General features: G+C 46.3%; 1 protein-coding gene across 2 annotated transcripts in view; it reads right to left on the reverse strand.

Annotated features, from left to right (window-relative positions):
- Positions 1-931: 931 nt before the first annotated feature.
- LOC124006779 (serine/threonine-protein kinase PAK 3) overlaps positions 932-18,446 on the reverse strand; it is a 93,188-nt gene continuing 75,673 nt past the window's right edge. For both annotated transcript variants that reach the window (XM_046316927.1, XM_046316928.1), the window contains 4 exons: positions 6,724-6,823; positions 6,292-6,488; positions 6,053-6,190; positions 932-1,155 (listed from right to left, as the gene is read on the reverse strand). In XM_046316927.1, the coding sequence (XP_046172883.1) occupies positions 1,066-1,155; positions 6,053-6,190; positions 6,292-6,488; positions 6,724-6,823 (525 nt within the window). In that variant the 3' untranslated portion in view covers positions 932-1,065. The remainder of the gene's footprint in view (positions 1,156-6,052; positions 6,191-6,291; positions 6,489-6,723; positions 6,824-18,446) is intronic.

The following is an 18,446-nucleotide window of genomic DNA, read 5'->3' on the forward strand; positions in this document are numbered from 1 at the left end:
CAAGCAAATGTTTGTCTGTAGACTATCCCTACTAACTAAAGGTAATTAGCCAATAACATGGGATTTATATTTAAAAAGCTGTGACTTGAACTCTGAACACATTGTGGCCCATCAGATACGCAGTAGTTATTGAATCAGCCTCCACTGCAGCCCTGGCAAAGCCATTCTCTATGTCAGATCTCTAAACATCTAGCAACTTTAGGGTGTCCAAGAAATTACAGCTATGTCCTGGAGTACAACAGCCATGTCCTGGAGTACAACAGCCATGTCCTGGAGTACAACAGCCATGTCCTGGAGTACAACAGCCATGTCCTGGAGTACAACAGCCATGTCCTGGAGTACAACAGCCATGTCCTGGAGTACAACAGCCATGTCCTGGAGTACAACAGCCATTTCCTGGAGTACAACAGCCATTTCCTGGAGTACAACAGCCAACTGGCTTTGATTGAATGTTTGCCTCTTCTATCCCTCCCTTCTTTTCTCTCGCTCACAAATGCACAAAGTCATGCAGGCATATGCTGGGTCCAGAGTCCCCAAGTCTGTCCCATATAAAATGTTCATATAAAACGTTCACTGCAGGAGATGCCTGATGGAAAGGGAAAGGGAACCAAGGCGATTGCTGGACAGACAAGGAAGGAATCACATTATCTCAGTGCTGTTACGTTCTGCCTCTCTTCCTGGGTCTCTCCCTGTTGAAAAGGAGCTTTTTGTTTTTTTTTCTTCGTATTTTCTATTTTTAGTATTTAGTTTAGGAGCCTCTACTCCCCTCACAGGCCAAACACACGCTTATGCACACACGCTTATGCACACACGCTTATGCACACACGCTCACGCACACACTCTTACACACACGTTTACACACGCTAACAGACGTCTGACAGACTGCTGGAGGACTAGAGGAGGAGGCGGCAGGCGGTTCAGCAGCAGAGAGGCCCTGCAGGCCAGCTGTCCATCCCCTGTATGAGGCAGCAGGGGGGTTGGTTACTGGTCTGTCCTTGTGCTGTCTCTCTGTCACACAACACCATGGAGCAGGGTCCAGCTCTGTGTGTGGACACATGGCGCCCTCTAGCGGCTGCTGTTTTTTATGGCCTCCTTGGCTGCTACAATCAGAGGGCTCAGGCTGGACAGGGGCTTGGCTAACTTCAGGAATGAATGCTGCAAGGAACACAAGAGAAGAATAGCGATGAGGGGAATGCTCTGCAACCCTGCATGTACAGACTGTGACTTAAGGTTAGAGATGTACACGTAACTGCCAGAATAAAGAAAACACGCGAGTAAATGAAGGATACTAAGTATATTAAAGCAGGTGCTTCCACACAAGTGTGGTTCCTGAGTTAACTAACCACTTAACATCCCATCATGCTTAGGGTCATGTATAAAAATGTTGTTTCCCGTTTCTTTTACAATGCACTCATATATACATGTTCTAATGGTATCAGGTATTTCTTTATATTTTGTGTTAAAATAAAGAAAATTATATTTGCCTCATTTGCATACATACACAGGATATATTTGCATATATGAATATACACTGCTCACAAAAATTAAGGGAACACTTAAACAACACAATGTAACTCCAAGTCAATCACACTTCTGTGAAATCAAACTGTCCACTTAGGAAGCAACACTGATTGACAATAAAGTTCACATGCTGTTGTGCAAATGGAATAGGTGGAAATTATAGGCAATTAGCAAGACACCCCCAATAAAGGAGTGGTTCTACAGGTGGTGACCACAGACCACTTCTCAGTTCCTATGCTTCCTGGCTGAGGTTTTGGTCACTTTTGAATGCTGGCGGTGCTTTCACTCTAGTGGTAGCATGAGACGGAATTTACAACCCACACAAGTGGCTCAGGTAGTGCAGCTCATCCAGGATGGCACATCAATGCGAGCTGTGGCAAGAAGGTTTGCTGTGTCTGTCAACGTAGTGTCCAGAGCATGGAGGCGCTACCAGGAGACAGGCCAGTACATCAGGAGATGTGGAGGAGGCCGTAGGAGGGCAACAACCCAGCAGCAGGACCGCTACCTCTGCCTTTGTGCAAGGAGGAGCAGGAGGAGCACTGCCAGAGCCCTGCAAAATGACCTCCAGCAGGCCACAAATGTGCACGTGTCTGCTCACACGGTCAGAAACAGACTCCATGAGGGAGGTATGAGGGCCTGATGTCCACGGGTGGGGGTTGTGCTTACAGCCCAAAACCGTGGAGGACATTTGGCATTTGCCAGAGAACACCAAGATTTGCAAATTTGCCACTGGCGCTCTGTGCTCTTCACAGATGAAAGCAGGTTCACACTGTCTGGAGACGCCGTGGCGTATGTTCTGCTGCCTGCAACATCCTCCAGCATGACCGGTTCGGCGGTGGGTCAGTCATGGTGTGGGGTGGCATTTCTTGGGGGGGCCGCACAGCCCTCCATGTGCTCGCCAGAGGTAGTCTGAATGCCATTAGGTACCGAGATGAGATCCTCATACCCCTTGTGAGACCATATGCTGGTGCGGTTGGCCCTGGGTTCCTCCTAATGCAAGACAATGCTAGACCTCATGTGGCTGGAGTGTGTCAGCACCCAGACCTGAATCCAATTGAGCACATCTGAGACATCATGTCTCGCTCCATCCACCAACGCCACGTTACACCACAGACTGTCCAGGAGTTGGCGGATGCTTTAGTCCAGGTCTGGGAGGAGCTCCTCAGGAGACCATCTGCCACCTCATCAGGAGCATGCCCAGCCGTTGTAGGGAGGTCATACAGGCACGTGGAGGCCACACACACTACTGAGCCTAATTTTGACTTGTTTTAAGGACATAACATCAAAGTTGGATCAGCCTGTAGTGTGGTTTTCCACTTTAATTTTGAGTGTGACTCCAAATCCAGACCTCCATGGGTTGATAAATTTGATTTCCATTGATAATGTTTGTGTGTTTTTGTTGTCAGCACATTCAACTATGTAAAGAAAAAAGTATTTAATAAGAATATTTCATTAATTCAGATCTAGGGTGTTATTTTAGTGTTCCCTTTATTTTTTTGAGCAGTGTATTTTAAATGATTACTTTTTTAAATTCCACAAAAAATGTATACCCCTCAAAAAAAAGTTATCTTTCTTATGGTGCAAATGTCTATCTGATTGTTAAATCCCAGACAAAGCTTTAGCAATCTTATGGATGCAACGGAAAGACAATGTATTGCATTGAGCCCATTTCAGCCATTACCCGGGTGTGTTTGACAGGTCATTACAAACATAATGTGATAACGTTAACGGGGGAAAAAGACAGCCACAAGCAAGAGTATGAAAGAGTCACAGGAGTCAAATGAAGGCAATCAATCCAGACAGATTTAAGTAACAAGTGGATTTTGCTGAAAAGACAGCTCCTCAGGTGGGTGTGGCATGCATGATGCTATAGTAATGTAGGAGTAGACTAGTTGGTGTGGTCAGATTTGGGTTATGTTAGAGTGGTCAGGTTTAGGTTAAGGTTATGTTAGAGTGGTCAGGTTTAGGTTAGGGTTATGTTAGAGTGGTCAGGTTTAGGTTAGGGTTATGTTAGAGTGGTCAGGTTTAGGTTAGAGTGGTCAAGTTTAGGTTAGGGTTATGCTAGAGTGGTCAGGGTTGGGTTATGTTAGAGTGGTCAGGGTTGGGTTATGTTAGAGTGGTCAGGGTTGGGTTATGTTAGAGTGGTCAGGGTTGGGTTATGTTAGAGTGGTCAGGGTTGGGTTATTCTAGATTGGTCAGGGTTGGGTTATTCTAGAGTGGTCAGGGTTGGGTTATGCTAGAGTGGTCAGGGTTGGGTTATGCTAGAGTGGTCAAGGTTGGGTTATGTTAGAGTGGTCAGGGTTGGGTTATGTTAGATTGGTCAGGGTTGGGTTATGCTAGAGTGGTCAGGGTTGGGTTATGCTAGAGTGGTCAGGGTTGGGTTATGCTAGAGTGGTCAGGGTTGGGTTATGTTAGAGTGGTCAGGGTTGGGTTATGCTAGAGTGGTCAGGGTTGGGTTATGTTAGAGTGGTCAGGGTTGGGTTATGTTAGAGTGGTCAGGGTTGGGTTATGCTAGAGTGGTCAGGGTTGGGTTATGCTAGAGTGGTCAGGGTTGGGTTATGCTAGAGTGGTCAGGGTTGGGTTATGCTAGAGTGGTCAGGGTTGGGTTATGCTAGAGTGGTCAGGGTTGGGTTATGTTAGAGTGGTCAGGGTTGGGTTATGCTAGAGTGGTCAGGGTTGGGTTATGCTAGAGTGGTCAGGGTTGGGTTATGTTAGAGTGGTCAGGGTTGGGTTATGCTAGAGTGGTCAGGGTTGGGTTATGCTAGAGTGGTCAGGGTTGGGTTATGCTAGAGTGGTCAGGATTGGGTTATGCTAGAGTGGTCAGGGTTGGGTTATGCTAGAGTGGTCAGGGTTGGGTTATGCTAGAGTGGTCAGGGTTGGGTTATGTTAGAGTGATCAGGGTTGGGTTATGTTAGAGTGGTCAGGGTTGGGTTATTCTACAGTGGTCAGGGTTGGGTTATTCTAGATTGGTCAGGGTTGGGTTATGCTAGAGTGGTCAAGGTTGGGTTATGTTAGAGTGGTCAGGGTTGGGTTATGTTAGATTGGTCAGGGTTGGGTTATGCTAGAGTGGTCAGGGTTGGGTTATGCTAGAGTGGTCAGGGTTGGGTTATTCTAGAGTGGTCAGGGTTGGGTTATGCTAGAGTGGTCAGGGTTGGGTTATGCTAGAGTGGTCAGGGTTGGGTTATGCTAGAGTGGTCAGGGTTGGGTTATGCTAGAGTGGTCAGGGTTGGGTTATGTTAGAGTGGTCAGGGTTGGGTTATGTTAGAGTGGTCAGGGTTGGGTTATGTTAGAGTGGTCAGGGTTGGGTTATGCTAGAGTGGTCAGGGTTGGGTTATGTTAGAGTGGTCAGGGTTGGGTTATGTTAGAGTGGTCAGGGTTGGGTTATGCTAGAGTGGTCAGGGTTGGGTTATGTTAGAGTGGTCAGGGTTGGGTTATGCTAGAGTGGTCAGGGTTGGGTTATGTTAGAGTGGTCAGGGTTGGGTTATGCTAGAGTGGTCAGGGTTGGGTTATTCTAGATTGGTCAGGGTTGGGTTATGCTAGAGTGGTCAGGGTTGGGTTATGCTAGAGTGGTCAGGGTTGGGTTATGCTAGAGTGGTCAGGGTTGGGTTATGTTAGATTGGTCAGGGTTGGGTTATGCTAGAGTGGTCAGGGTTGGGTTATGCTAGATTGGTCAGGGTTGGGTTATGCTACAGTGGTCAGGGTTGGGTTATGCTAGATTGGTCAGGGTTGGGTTATGTTAGAGTGGTCAGGGTTGGGTTATGCTAGAGTGGTCAGGGTTGGGTTATGTTAGATTGGTCAGGGTTGGGTTATGCTAGAGTGGTCAGGGTTGGGTTATGCTAGAGTGGTCAGGGTTGGGTTATGCTAGAGTGGTCAGGGTTGGGTTATGCTAGAGTGGTCAGGGTTGGGTTATGCTAGAGTGGTCAGGGTTGAGTTATGTTAGAGTGGTCGGGTTTAGGTTAGGGTTATGTTAGTGGTCAGCTTTGGGTTATGTTAGAGTGGTCAGGTTTAGGTTAGGGTTATGTTAGATTGGTCAGGGTCGGGCTATGCTAGAGTGGTCAGGGTTGGGTTATGCTAGAGTGGTCAGGGTTGGGTTATGTTAGAGTGGTCAGGTTTAGGTTAGGGTTATGTTAGAGTGGTCAGGGTTGAGTTATGTTAAGAGTGGTCAGGTTTAGGTTAGGGTTGGGTTAGAGTGGTCAGGTTTAGGTTAGGGTTATGTTTGTGGTCAGCTTTGGGTTATGTTTGAGTGGTCAGGGTTGGGTTATGTTAGAGTGGTCAGGGTTGGTTTATGTTAGAGTGGTCAGGGTTGGGCTATGTTAGAGTGGTCAGGGTTGGATTATATTAGAGTGGTCAGGTTTAGGTTAGGGTTATGTTAGAGTGGTCAGGTTTAGGTTAGGGTTATGTTAGAGTGGTCAGGGTTGGGTTATGCTTGAGTGGTCACGGTTGGGTTATGCTAAAGTGGTCAGGGTTGAGTTATGTTAGAGGGGTCGGGTTTACATAGGTTATGTTTTGGTCAGGGTGGGTTGTTGTGTACCTGGAGGAGCTCCTTGGCTGAGCCTCTGCGGTCCACGTCCATCTCCAGGCAGCGGTTGAGGAAGTCTCTGAACACGGAGGTCAGACGCTCAGGGTTCTGCAGCTCTGGAGTCCCGTTGGTGGCGATTAGGTACAGAGCCTGAGGAGATGGAAAGAGGGGTGGAGAGGACCAATCAGTTACTGATCAAATAGTATATCCCTGGATGTGTGTGTAGTGTAGATGGTGTGTTTCAGTCTTACCCTGAGAGGGTTCTCATTAAGGTAGGGAGGTTCTCCCTCCACCATCTCTATAGCCATGATACCCAGGGACCAGATGTCCACCTTGGGCCCGTAGGCCTTACGGGTCACGACCTCGGGTGCCATCCAATAAGGCGTGCCCACCATGGTGCTTCGCTTGTTCTGCTCTGGGGTGATCTGAGCACAGAACCCAAAGTCAGCTGCAGGGAGAGAGAAACACGTCAGACATTGTTTTCAACTCCACTCATTTCCCACATGACTCTTTCCCCCAATCCCATCCATTTCCACATGACTCTTTCCCCCAATCCCATCCATTTCCACATGACTCTCTCCCCCAATCCCATCCATTTCCACATGACTCTCTCTACCAACATACCATTGACTGCATCATTTCACCCTGGTCCCTGCCTGTCCCCTACTGGTGAGGTGACTTACTGAGCTTGACTGAGCCATCCATACCCAGCAGGATGTTGTCACTCTTGATGTCTCTGTGGATCACCTGGTTGGAGTGCAGGAAGTCCAGAGCCTGCAGACACTGTAGAGAGTGGAGACACAGACACATTTCTCCCAATTAAGATCTTTAAAATAACCACAAAAGCCTTGATCTCTGAACCAAGTTTTTTAGTATTATATCTCTTGACACAATGATGAAAATAATCATGGCCTCTAAACCTTCAAGCTGCATACTGGACCCTATTCCCACTAAACTACTGAAAGAGCTGCTTCCTGTGCTTGGCTCTCCTATGTTGAACATAATAAACGGCTCTCTATCCACCGGATGTGTACCAAACTCACTAAAAGTGGCAGTAATAAAGCCTCTCTTAAAAAGCCAAACCTTGACCCAGAAAATATAAAATACTATCGGTCTATATCGCATCTCCCATTCCTCTCAAATTTTTGAAAAAGCTGTTGCACAGCAACTCACTGCCTTCCTGAAGACAAACAATGTATATAACATGCTTAATCCGGCTTTAGACCCCATCATAGCACTGAGACTGCACTTGTGAAGGTGGTAAATGACCGTTTAATGGCATCAGACCGAGGCTCTGCCTCTGTCCTCGTGCTCCTAGACCTTAGTGCTGCTTTTGATACCATCGATCACCACATTCTTTTGGAGAGATGGGAAACCCAAATTGGTCAACACGGAGAAGTTCTGGCCTGGTTTAGATCTTATCTGTAGGAAAGATATCAGTTTGTCTCTGTGGATGGTTTGTCCTCCGATAAATCAACAGTACATTCTGGTGTTCCTCAAGGCTCTGTTTTAGGACCACTATTGTTTTCACTATATATTTTACCTCTTGGTGGTGTCATTCGGAATCATAATGTTAACTTTCACTGCTATGCGGACGACACACAGTTGTGCATGTCGATGAAACATGGTGAAACCCCAAAATTGCCCTTCTTGGAAGCCTGTGTTTCAGACATAAGGAAGTGATGGCGGCAAATCTTCTACTTTTAAACTCGGACAAAACAGAGAAGCTTGTTCAAGGTCACATTGCAAAAATCAGAGACTTTCTGTCCAAAAATGATGCACAAAAATGAATACATGCTTTTGTCACTTCTAGGTTAGACTACTGCAATGCTCTACTGTCACGGCCGTCTGAAGAAGAGGACCAAAGCGCAGCGTGGTGAGCGTACATATTCCCTTTATTAGAAATGACGCCAACAAAAACAATAAAACACAAAACAACCGTGAAGCTTAAGGGCTATGTGCCACAAACAAAGTTAACTACCCACAATCACAGGTGGGAAAAAGGGTTGCCTAAGTATGGTTCCCAATCAGAGACAACGATAGACAGCTGTCCCTGATTGAGAACCATACCCAGCCAAAACAAAGAAATACAAAACACAGAAAATAGAACATAGAATGCCCACCCAAATCACACCCTGACGAAACCAAAATAGATAAATTAAAAGCTCTAAGGACAGGACGTGACAGTACCTCTCCCCCCAAAGGTGCGGATTCCGGCCGCAAAACCTGAACCTATAGGGGGGGGTTTGGGTGGGCATCTATCCGCGGTGGCGGCTCTGGTGCGGGACGTAGACCCCGCTCCACCTCTGGCTCACCCCGCTTTGGTGGCACCTCTGGTGTGGGGACCCTCGCTGTGGGCCCCGGGCTGGGCACCCTCGCTGTGGGCCCCGGACTGGAGACCACCTCTGTGGGCCCCGGACTGGAGACCGTCTCTGTGGTCCCCGGACTGGAGACCGTCTCTGTGGTCCCCGGACTGGAGACCGTCTCTGTGGGCCCCGGACTGGAGACCGTCTCTGTGGGCCCCGGACTGGAGACCGTCTCTGTGGGCCCCGGACTGGAGACCGTCTCTGTGGGCCCCGGACTGGAGGCCGTCGTTGGAGGCTTCGTACCATGGATCATCACTGGAGGCTTCGTGCCATGGATCATCACTGGAGGCTTCGTGCCATGAATCATCACTGGAGTGGAGAGACACACAGGAGGCCTGGCTCTGGGAACAGGCACAGGACTTGCCAGGCTGGGGAGACATAGAGGAGTTGGATGCGTGGAACTGGCACAAGATATACTGGGCCATGGAGACGCAGCGGAGGTCTGGAGCGCAGAGCTGGCACAACCCATCCTGGCTGAATGATTACCCTAGCCCGGCAACTGCGGGGCGCTGGCACAGGACGCACTGGGCTGTGGATGCGTACCGGCGACAAAGTACGTGTAACCGCATAGCATCGTGCCTGGTGCCTGGGTCACATGCTCCTCAAAGCGACATATTCCCTTTATTAGAAATGACGCCGACAAAAACAATAAACAATTACAAAACAACCGTGAAGCTTTGTGCCACAAACAAAGTTATCTACCCCCAATCACAGGTGGGAGGGCTGCCTAAGTATGGTTCCCAATCAGAGACAACGATAGACAGCTGTCCCTGATTGAGAACCATACTCGGCCAAAACAAAGAAATACAAAACATAGAAAATAGAATGCCCACCCAGACCAAACCAAAATAGAGACATAAGAAGCTCAGGGCGTGACATCTACTTTCCGGCTACCTGGATAAAGCACTAAATAAACTTCAGTTAGTGCTAAATAAGGCTGCTAGAATCTAGACTAGAACAAAAAAATGTGATCATATTACTCCAGTGCTAGTCTTTCTACACTGGCTTCCTGTTAAGGCAAGGGCTGATTTCAAGGTTTTTTACTGCTAACCTACAATGCATTATATGGGCTTGCTCCTACCTATCTTTCCGATTTGGTCTTGTCGTACATACCTACACGTACGCTATGGTCACAAGATGCAGGCCTCCTTACTGTCCCTAGAATTTCAAAGCAAACAGCTGGAGGCAGGGCTTTCTCCTATAGAGCTCAATTTTTATGGAATGGTCTGCCTATCCATGTGAGAGACACAGACTCGGTCTCAACCTTTAAGACTTTATTCAAGACTTTACTCTTCAGTAGGTCCTATGATTGAGTGTAGTCTGGCCCAGGAGTGTGAAGGTGAACGGAAAGGCACTGGAGTAACGAACCGCCCTTGCTGTCTCTGCCTGGCCGATTCCCCTCTCTCCATTGGGATTCTCTGCCTCTAACTCTAGTACAGGGGCTGAGTCACTGGCTTACTGGGGCTCTCTCATGCCGTCCCTGGAAGGGGTGCGTCACCTTAGTGGGTTGATTCACTGATGTGGTCATCCTGTTCTGGGTTGGCGCCCCCCCCCTTGGGTTGTGCCATGGCGGAGATCTTTGTGGGCTATACTCAGCCTTGTCTCAGGATGGTAAGTTGGTGGTTGAAGATGTCCCTCTAGTGGTGTGGGGGCTGTGCTTTGGCAAAGTGGGTGGGGTTATATCCTGCCTGTTTGGGATGTCCTCGGATGGGGCCACAGTGTCTCCTGACCCTTCCTGTCTCAGCCTCCAGTATTTATGCTGCAGTAGTTTATGTGTCGGGGGGCTAGGGTCAGTTTGTTATATCTGGAGTACTTCTCCTGTCCTATTCGGTGTCCTGTGTGAATCTAAGTGTGCGTTCTCTAATTCTCTCCTTCTCTCTTTCTTTCTCTCTCTCTGAAGTGCTGAGCCCTAGGACCATTTCTCAGGACTACCTGGCCTGATGACTCCTTGCTGTCCCCAGTCCACCTGGCCGTGCTGCTGCTCCAGTTTCAACTGTTCTGCCTGCGGCTATTGAACTCTGACCTGTTCACGAGACGTGCTACCTGTCCCAGACCTGCTCTCGACTCTCTAGAGACAGCAGGAGCGGTAGAGATACTCTGAATTATTGGCTATGAAAAGCCAACTGACATTTACTCCTGAGGTGCTTACCTGTTGCACCCTCTACAACCACTGTGATTATAATTTTTTGACCCTGTTGGTCATCTATAAACATTTGAACATCTTGGCCATGTTCTGTTATAATCTCCACCCGGCACAGCCAGAAGAGGACTGGCCACCCCTCATAGCCTGGTTCCTCTCTAGGTTTCTTCCTAGGTTCTGGCCTTTCTAGGGAGGTTTTCCACTGTGCTTCTACACCTGCATTGCTTGCTGTTTGGGGTTTTAGGCTGGGTTTCTGTACAGCACTTTGTGTCATCAGCTGATGTAAAAAGGGCTTTATAAATACATTTGATTGATTGATTGATTGATAGATATTTAATATGAACAGTGGAGAAGACAGAGGTTACAGTGGAGATGGGGGAGGTTACAGTGGAGAAGACAGAGGTTACAGTGGAGAAGACAGAGGTTACAGTGGAGAAGACAGAGGTTACAGTGGAGAAGACAGAGGTTACAGTGGAGAAGACAGAGGTTACAGTGGAGAAGACAGAGGTTACAGTGGAGAAGACAGAGGTTACAGTGGAGAAGGCAGAGGTTACAGTGGAGAAGGCGGAGGTTACAGTGGAGAAGACGGAGGTTACAGTGGAGAAGACAGAGGTTACAGTGGAGAAGGCAGAGGTTACAGTGGAGAAGGCAGAGGTTACAGTGGAGAAGACGGAGGTTACAGTGGAGAAGACAGTGGAGAAGACAGGTTACAGTGGAGAAGACAGGTTACAGTGGAGAAGACAGGTTACAGTGGAGAAGGCAGAGGTTACAGTGGAGAAGGCAGAGGTTACAGTGGAGAAGGCAGAGGTTACAGTGGAGAAGACGGAGGTTACAGTGGAGAAGACAGAGGTTACAGTGGAGAAGACAGAGGTTACAGTGGAGAAGACAGAGGTTACAGTGGAGATGGGGGAGGTTACAGTGGAGATGGGGGAGGTTACAGTGGAGAAGACAGAGGTTACAGTGGAGATGGGGGAGGTTACAGTGGAGATGGAGGAGGTTACAGTGGAGAAGACAGAGGTTACAGTGGAGAAGGCAGAGGTTCCAAATCAAATCAAATTGTATTTGTCACATGCCTTGAATACAACAACACCTTACAGTGAAATGCTTACTTAGAAGCCCTTAACCAACAATGCAGTTTTAAGAAAATACCACAGACTCAATGTGTGGGGGCACCTGTTAGCAGCAGCGTAAATGGGGGGTGGGGGCAATGCAAATAGTCTGTAAAAGCCATTTGATTAGATGTTGAGGAGTCTTATGGCTTGGGGGTAGAGCTGTTTAGAAACCTCTTGGACCTAGACTTGGTGCTCCGGTACCGCTTTCCGTGTGGTAGCAGAGAGAACAGTCTATGACTAGGGTGGCTGGAGTCTTTGACCATTTTTTAGGGCCTTCCTCTGACACCGCCTGGTATAGAGGTCCTGGATGGCAGGAAGCTTGGCCCCGGTGATGGCCCAGTACATCGGCCCCGGTGATGTACTGGGCCATACGCACTACCCTCTGTAGTGCCGTGCGGTCGGAGGTCGAGCAGTTGCCATACCAGGCAGTGATGCAACCCGTCAGGATGCTCTCGATGGGGCAGCTGTAGAACCTTTTGAGGATCTAAGGATCCATGACAAATCTTTTCAGTCTCCTGAGGGAGAATAGGCATTGTCGTGCCCTGTGTTTGGACCATGATAGTATGTTGGTAATGTGGAAGCTCTCAACCCCCTCCATTATAGCCCCGTCGATGTGAATGGGAGTGTCCACGGGCCCTCCTTTTCCTGTAGTCCACGATCAGCTTTGTCTTGATTGCGTTGAGGTGACTGGTAAGTGGTTGACAGTAGAGGACTGCCACTGAGGGGTGGTAAGTGGTTGACAGTAGAGGACTGTTACTGAGGGGTGGTAAGTGGTTGACAGTAGAGGACTATTACTGAGGGGTGGTAAGTGGTAAGTGGTTGACAGTAGAGGACTACCACTGAGGGGTGGTAAGTGGTTGACAGTAGAGGACTATTACTGAGGGGTGGTAAGTGGTAAGTGGTTGACAGTAGAGGACTACCACTGAGGGGTGGTAAGTGGTTGACAGTAGAGGACTGTTACTGAGGGGTACTAACCAGTAAGGGGTTGACAGTAGGGGACTGCCACTGAGGGGTGGTAAGTGGTTGACAGTAGAGGACTGTTACTGAGGGATGGTAAGTGGTAAGGGGTTGACAGCAGAGGTCTGTCACTGAGGGGTGGTACTGAGGGTTGAATTGCAGAAACACGGTTACTAAGACTTACTGAGTTTACAGCCCAAAACCACACCCTTTTCTCGGTATAAATAATGGCGAGAAACCGGTAAATGATAATAAGTTATTTACTGATGTTATTTCTTGTGACAGGTAGACCTAGCATCTCACCATGGTGACGTTATTTCTTGTGGCAGGTTGACCTAGCATCTCACCATGGTGACGTTATTTCTTGTGACAGGTTGACCTAGCATCTCACCATGGTGACGTTATTTATTGTGAAAGGTAGACCTAGCATCTCACCATGGTGACGTTATTTATTGTGAAAGGTAGACCTAGCATCTCACCATGGTGACGTTATTTCTTGTGACAGGTTGACCTAGCATCTCACCATGGTCACTTTATTTATTGTGACAGGTAGACCTAGCATCTCACCATGGTGACATTATTTATTGTGAAAGGTAGACCTAGCATCTCACCATGGTGACGTTATTTCTTGTGGCAGGTTGACCTAGCATCTCACCATGGTGACGTTATTTCTTGTGACAGGTTGACCTAGCATCTCACCATGGTGACGTTATTTATTGTGAAAGGTAGACCTAGCATCTCACCATGGTGACGTTATTTATTGTGAAAGGTAGACCTAGCATCTCACCATGGTTTGACCTAGCATCTCACCATGGTCACTTTATTTATTGTGACAGGTAGACCTAGCATCTCACCATGGTGACATTATTTATTGTGAAAGGTAGACCTAGCATCTCACCATGGTGACATTAATTCTTGTGACAGGTAGACCTAGCATCTCAACATGGTGACGTTATTTCTTGTGACAGGTAGACCTAGCATCTCAACATGGTGACGTTATTTATTGTGAAAGGTAGACCTAGCATCTCACCGTGGTGATGTTATTTATTGTGACAGGTAGACCTAGCATCTCACCATGGTGACTTTATTTATTGTGACAGGTAGACCTAGCATCTCACCATGGTGATGTTATTTCTTGTGACAGGTAGACCTAGCATCTCACCATGGTGATGTTATTTATTGTGAAAGGTAGACCTAGCATCTCACCATGGTGACATTATTTCTTGTGACAGGTAGACCTAGCATCTCACCATGGTGACGTTATTTCTTGTGACAGGTTGACCTAGCATCTCACCGTGGTGATGTTATTTCTTGTGACAGGTAGACCTAGCATCTCACCATGGTGATGTTATTTCTTGTGACAGGTAGACCTAGCATCTCACCATGGTGATGTTATTTCTTGTGACAGGTAGACCTAGCATCTCACCATGGTGATGTTATTTCTTGTGACAGGTAGACCTAGCATCTCACCATGGTGATGTTATTTATTGTGAAAGGTAGACCTAGCATCTCACCATGGTGACATTATTTCTTGTGACAGGTAGACACCATGGTGACGTTATTTCTTGTGACAGGTTGACCTAGCATCTCACCGTGGTGATGTTATTTCTTGTGACAGGTAGACCTAGCATCTCACCATGGTGATGTTATTTCTTGTGACAGGTAGACCTAGCATCTCACCATGGTGATGTTATTTCTTGTGACAGGTAGACCTAGCATCTCACCATGGTGATGTTATTTCTTGTGACAGGTAGACCTAGCATCTCACCATGGTGATGTTATTTATTGTGAAAGGTAGACCTAGCATCTCACCATGGTGACATTATTTATTGTGAAAGGTAGACCTAGCATCTCACCATGGTGACATTATTTATTGTGAAAGGTAGACCTAGCATCTCACCATGGTGACGTTATTTCTTGTGACAGGTAGACCTAGCATCTCACCATGGTGACGTTATTTATTGTGACAGGTAGACCTAGCATCTCACCATGGTGACGTTATTTCTTGTGACAGGTAGACCTAGCATCTCACCATGGTGATGTTATTTATTGTGAAAGGTAGACCTAGCATCTCACCATGGTGACATTATTTATTGTGAAAGGTAGACCTAGCATCTCACCATGGTGACATTATTTATTGTGAAAGGTAGACCTAGCATCTCACCATTTTATTTCTTGTGACAGGTAGACCTAGCATCTCACCATGGTGACGTTATTTATTGTGACAGGTAGACCTAGCATCTCACCATGGTCACTTTATTTATTGTGACAGGTAGACCTAGCATCTCACCATGGTGACATTATTTATTGTGACAGGTAGACCTAGCATCTCACCATGGTCACTTTATTTCTTGTGACAGGTAGACCTAGCATCTCACCATGGTCACTTTATTTCTTGTGACAGGTAGACCTAGCATCTCACCATGGTGATGTTATTTCTTGTGACAGGTAGACCTAGCATCTCACCATGGTGATGTTATTTCTTGTGACAGGTAGACCTAGCATCTCACCATGGTGATGTTATTTCTTGTGACAGGTAGACCTAGCATCTCACCATGGTGATGTTATTTATTGTGAAAGGTAGACCTAGCATCTCACCATGGTGACATTATTTATTGTGAAAGGTAGACCTAGCATCTCACCATGGTGACATTATTTATTGTGAAAGGTAGACCTAGCATCTCACCATGGTGACGTTATTTCTTGTGACAGGTAGACCTAGCATCTCACCATGGTGACGTTATTTATTGTGACAGGTAGACCTAGCATCTCACCATGGTGACGTTATTTATTGTGACAGGTAGACCTAGCATCTCACCATGGTGACATTATTTATTGTGAAAGGTAGACCTAGCATCTCACCATGGTGACGTTATTTCTTGTGACAGGTAGACCTAGCATCTCAACATGGTGACATTATTTATTGTGAAAGGTAGACCTAGCATCTCACCATGGTGACGTTATTTCTTGTGAAAGGTAGACCTAGCATCTCACCATGGTGACGTTATTTCTTGTGACAGGTTGACCTAGCATCTCACCATGGTCACTTTATTTATTGTGACAGGTAGACCTAGCATCTCACCATGGTGACATTATTTATTGTGAAAGGTAGACCTAGCATCTCACCATGGTGACATTAATTCTTGTGACAGGTAGACCTAGCATCTCAACATGGTGACGTTATTTCTTGTGACAGGTAGACCTAGCATCTCAACATGGTGACGTTATTTATTGTGAAAGGTAGACCTAGCATCTCACCGTGGTGACGTTATTTATTGTGACAGGTAGACCTAGCATCTCACCATGGTCACTTTATTTCTTGTGACAGGTAGACCTAGCATCTCACCATGGTCACTTTATTTCTTGTGACAGGTAGACCTAGCATCTCACCATGGTGACGTTATTTATTGTGACAGGTAGACCTAGCATCTCACCATGGTGACGTTATTTATTGTGACAGGTAGACCTAGCATCTCACCATGGTGACGTTATTTATTGTGACAGGTAGACCTAGCATCTCACCATGGTGACGTTATTTATTGTGAAAGGTAGACCTACATTGGCTGCAGCATAGCCTATACTACTGTAAGGTCCAAATGTGTGTCTAAATTACACATCTCCTTCTGGCTTTCGGGGTTCACCATATTTAATTGCAGCTGCAGAGTTTTAAAACAGCCTATCACTCGAAAATGGATGCTTTAAATCAGAGCATGTGTGAGCAGTCTCTCTCTCCATCAATTCCATTCAAATTGCATCCAAAATAGATCATCCTGTTAAAGATTGATATAATGTATATGTCCTAGCCTCCTCTTTCAGCTAATTAATGATTATGGGTTATGCATAATGAGCTTCTAACTTATAGCCTCTGTCTCTTGCGCAATATGCACTCACCTCCGGCTTCTCTCTTTAAAAAAAACTCTCCTTAGCTCTCGAGTCCCATGCAGGAAGAGCCAGACTACATTTACATTTACATTTAAGTCATTTAGCAGACGCTCTTATCCAGAGCGACTTACAAATTGGTGCATTCACCTTATGACATCCAGTGGGACAGTCACTTAACAATAGTGCATCTAAAACTTAGGGGGGGTGGGGTGAGAGGGATTACTTAACCTATCCTAGGTATTCCTTAAAGAGGTGGACTAGAATAGCTTGATGGGAAAAAGAATGTTTGATTTATTATACCGGTAGACTATTTGAAGAGGGACGAATGCTCTTGCTTGCTGAATGTTAAACACAAACAGCCAATAGAACTCACGGGTAGATTGAAAGAAGAGTGAACCCGTGATGACGGTAGGCTGTAGCAGTTATTTATTCAGACCCATAACCCTTCACTCTTCCTGAAGAGAAGTGAAAGCCTTCTGCATCTTGTTCTAGTCCTGTATTATTCATGGCTGTCATTAGAATGATGAATATAAGGACAACGAACCATATTTCATTTAACTGTTGAAAGCGACGAAGGAATGAAGCAACAATAGAGAGAGAAAGAGGAGGTGGCTAATAACATTAGGGGACATATTATGAAAGGTATACAGTTGAAGTCGGAGGTTTAGGTTGGAGTCATTAAAACTCGTTTTTCAATCACTCCACAAATTTCTTGTTAACAAACTATAGTTTTGGCAAGTCAGTTAGGACATCTACTTTGTGCATGACACAAGTCATTTTTCCAACAATTGTTTACAGACAGATTATTTCACTTATAATTCACTGTATCACAACGTCTGCTAAATGACTTAAACGTAATGTAATGTAAAAAATTCCAGTGGGTCAGATGTTTACATACACTAAGTTGACTGTGCCTTTAAACAGCTTGGAAAATTCCAGAAAATGATGTCATGGCTTTAGAAGCTTCTGATAGGCTAATTGACATAATTTGAGTCAACTGGAGGTGTGCCTGTGGATGTATTTCATGGCCTACCTTCAAACTCAGTGCCTCTTTGCTTGACATCATGGGAAAATCCAAAGAAATCAGCCAAGACCTCAGAAAAAGATTGTAGACCTCAAGTCTGGTTCATCCTTGGGAGCAATTTACAAATGCCTAAAGGTACCATGTTCATCTGTACAAACAATAGTGTGCAAGTATTAACACCATGGGACCACGCAGCCGTCATACCACTCAGGAAGGATTCTGAGTGGTATTCTGTCTCCTAGAGATGAACGTACTTTGGTGTGAAAGGTGCAAATCAATCCCAGAACAACAGCAAAGGACCTTGTGAAGATGCTGGAGGAAACAGGTATAAAAGATTCTATATCCACATAACCTGATAGGCTGCTCAGCAAGAAAGAAGCCACTGCTCCAAAACCTGCCATAAAAAAGCAAGACTATGGTTTGCAACTGCACATGGGGACAAAGCTCGTACTTTTTGGAGAAATGTCCACTGGTCTGATGAAACAAAAATAGAACTGTTTGGCCATAATGACCATCGTTAGGATTGGAGGAAAAAGGGGGAGGCTTGCACGCTGAAGAACACCATCCCAACCGTGAAGCATGGCGGTGGCAGCATCATGTTGTGGGGGTGCTTTGCTGCAGGAGGGACTGGTGCACTTCACACAATAGATAGCATCATGAGGAGGAAAATTAGGTGGATATATTGAAGATACATCTCAAGACATCAGTCAGGAAGTTAAAGCTTGGTCGCAAATGGGTCTTCCAAATGGACAATGACCCCAAGCATACTTCCAAAGTTGTGGCAAAATGGCCTAACTCAGTTACACCAGCTCTATCAGGAGGAATGGTCTAAAATTCACCCAACTTATTGTGGGAAGCTTGTGGAAGGCTACCTGAAATGTTTGACCCGAGTTAAACAATTTAAAGGCAATGCTACCAAGTACTA

The sequence above is a fragment of the Oncorhynchus gorbuscha genome, linkage group LG20 (assembly GCF_021184085.1).
Source record: "Oncorhynchus gorbuscha isolate QuinsamMale2020 ecotype Even-year linkage group LG20, OgorEven_v1.0, whole genome shotgun sequence".
Taxonomy (NCBI): domain Eukaryota; kingdom Metazoa; phylum Chordata; class Actinopteri; order Salmoniformes; family Salmonidae; genus Oncorhynchus; species Oncorhynchus gorbuscha.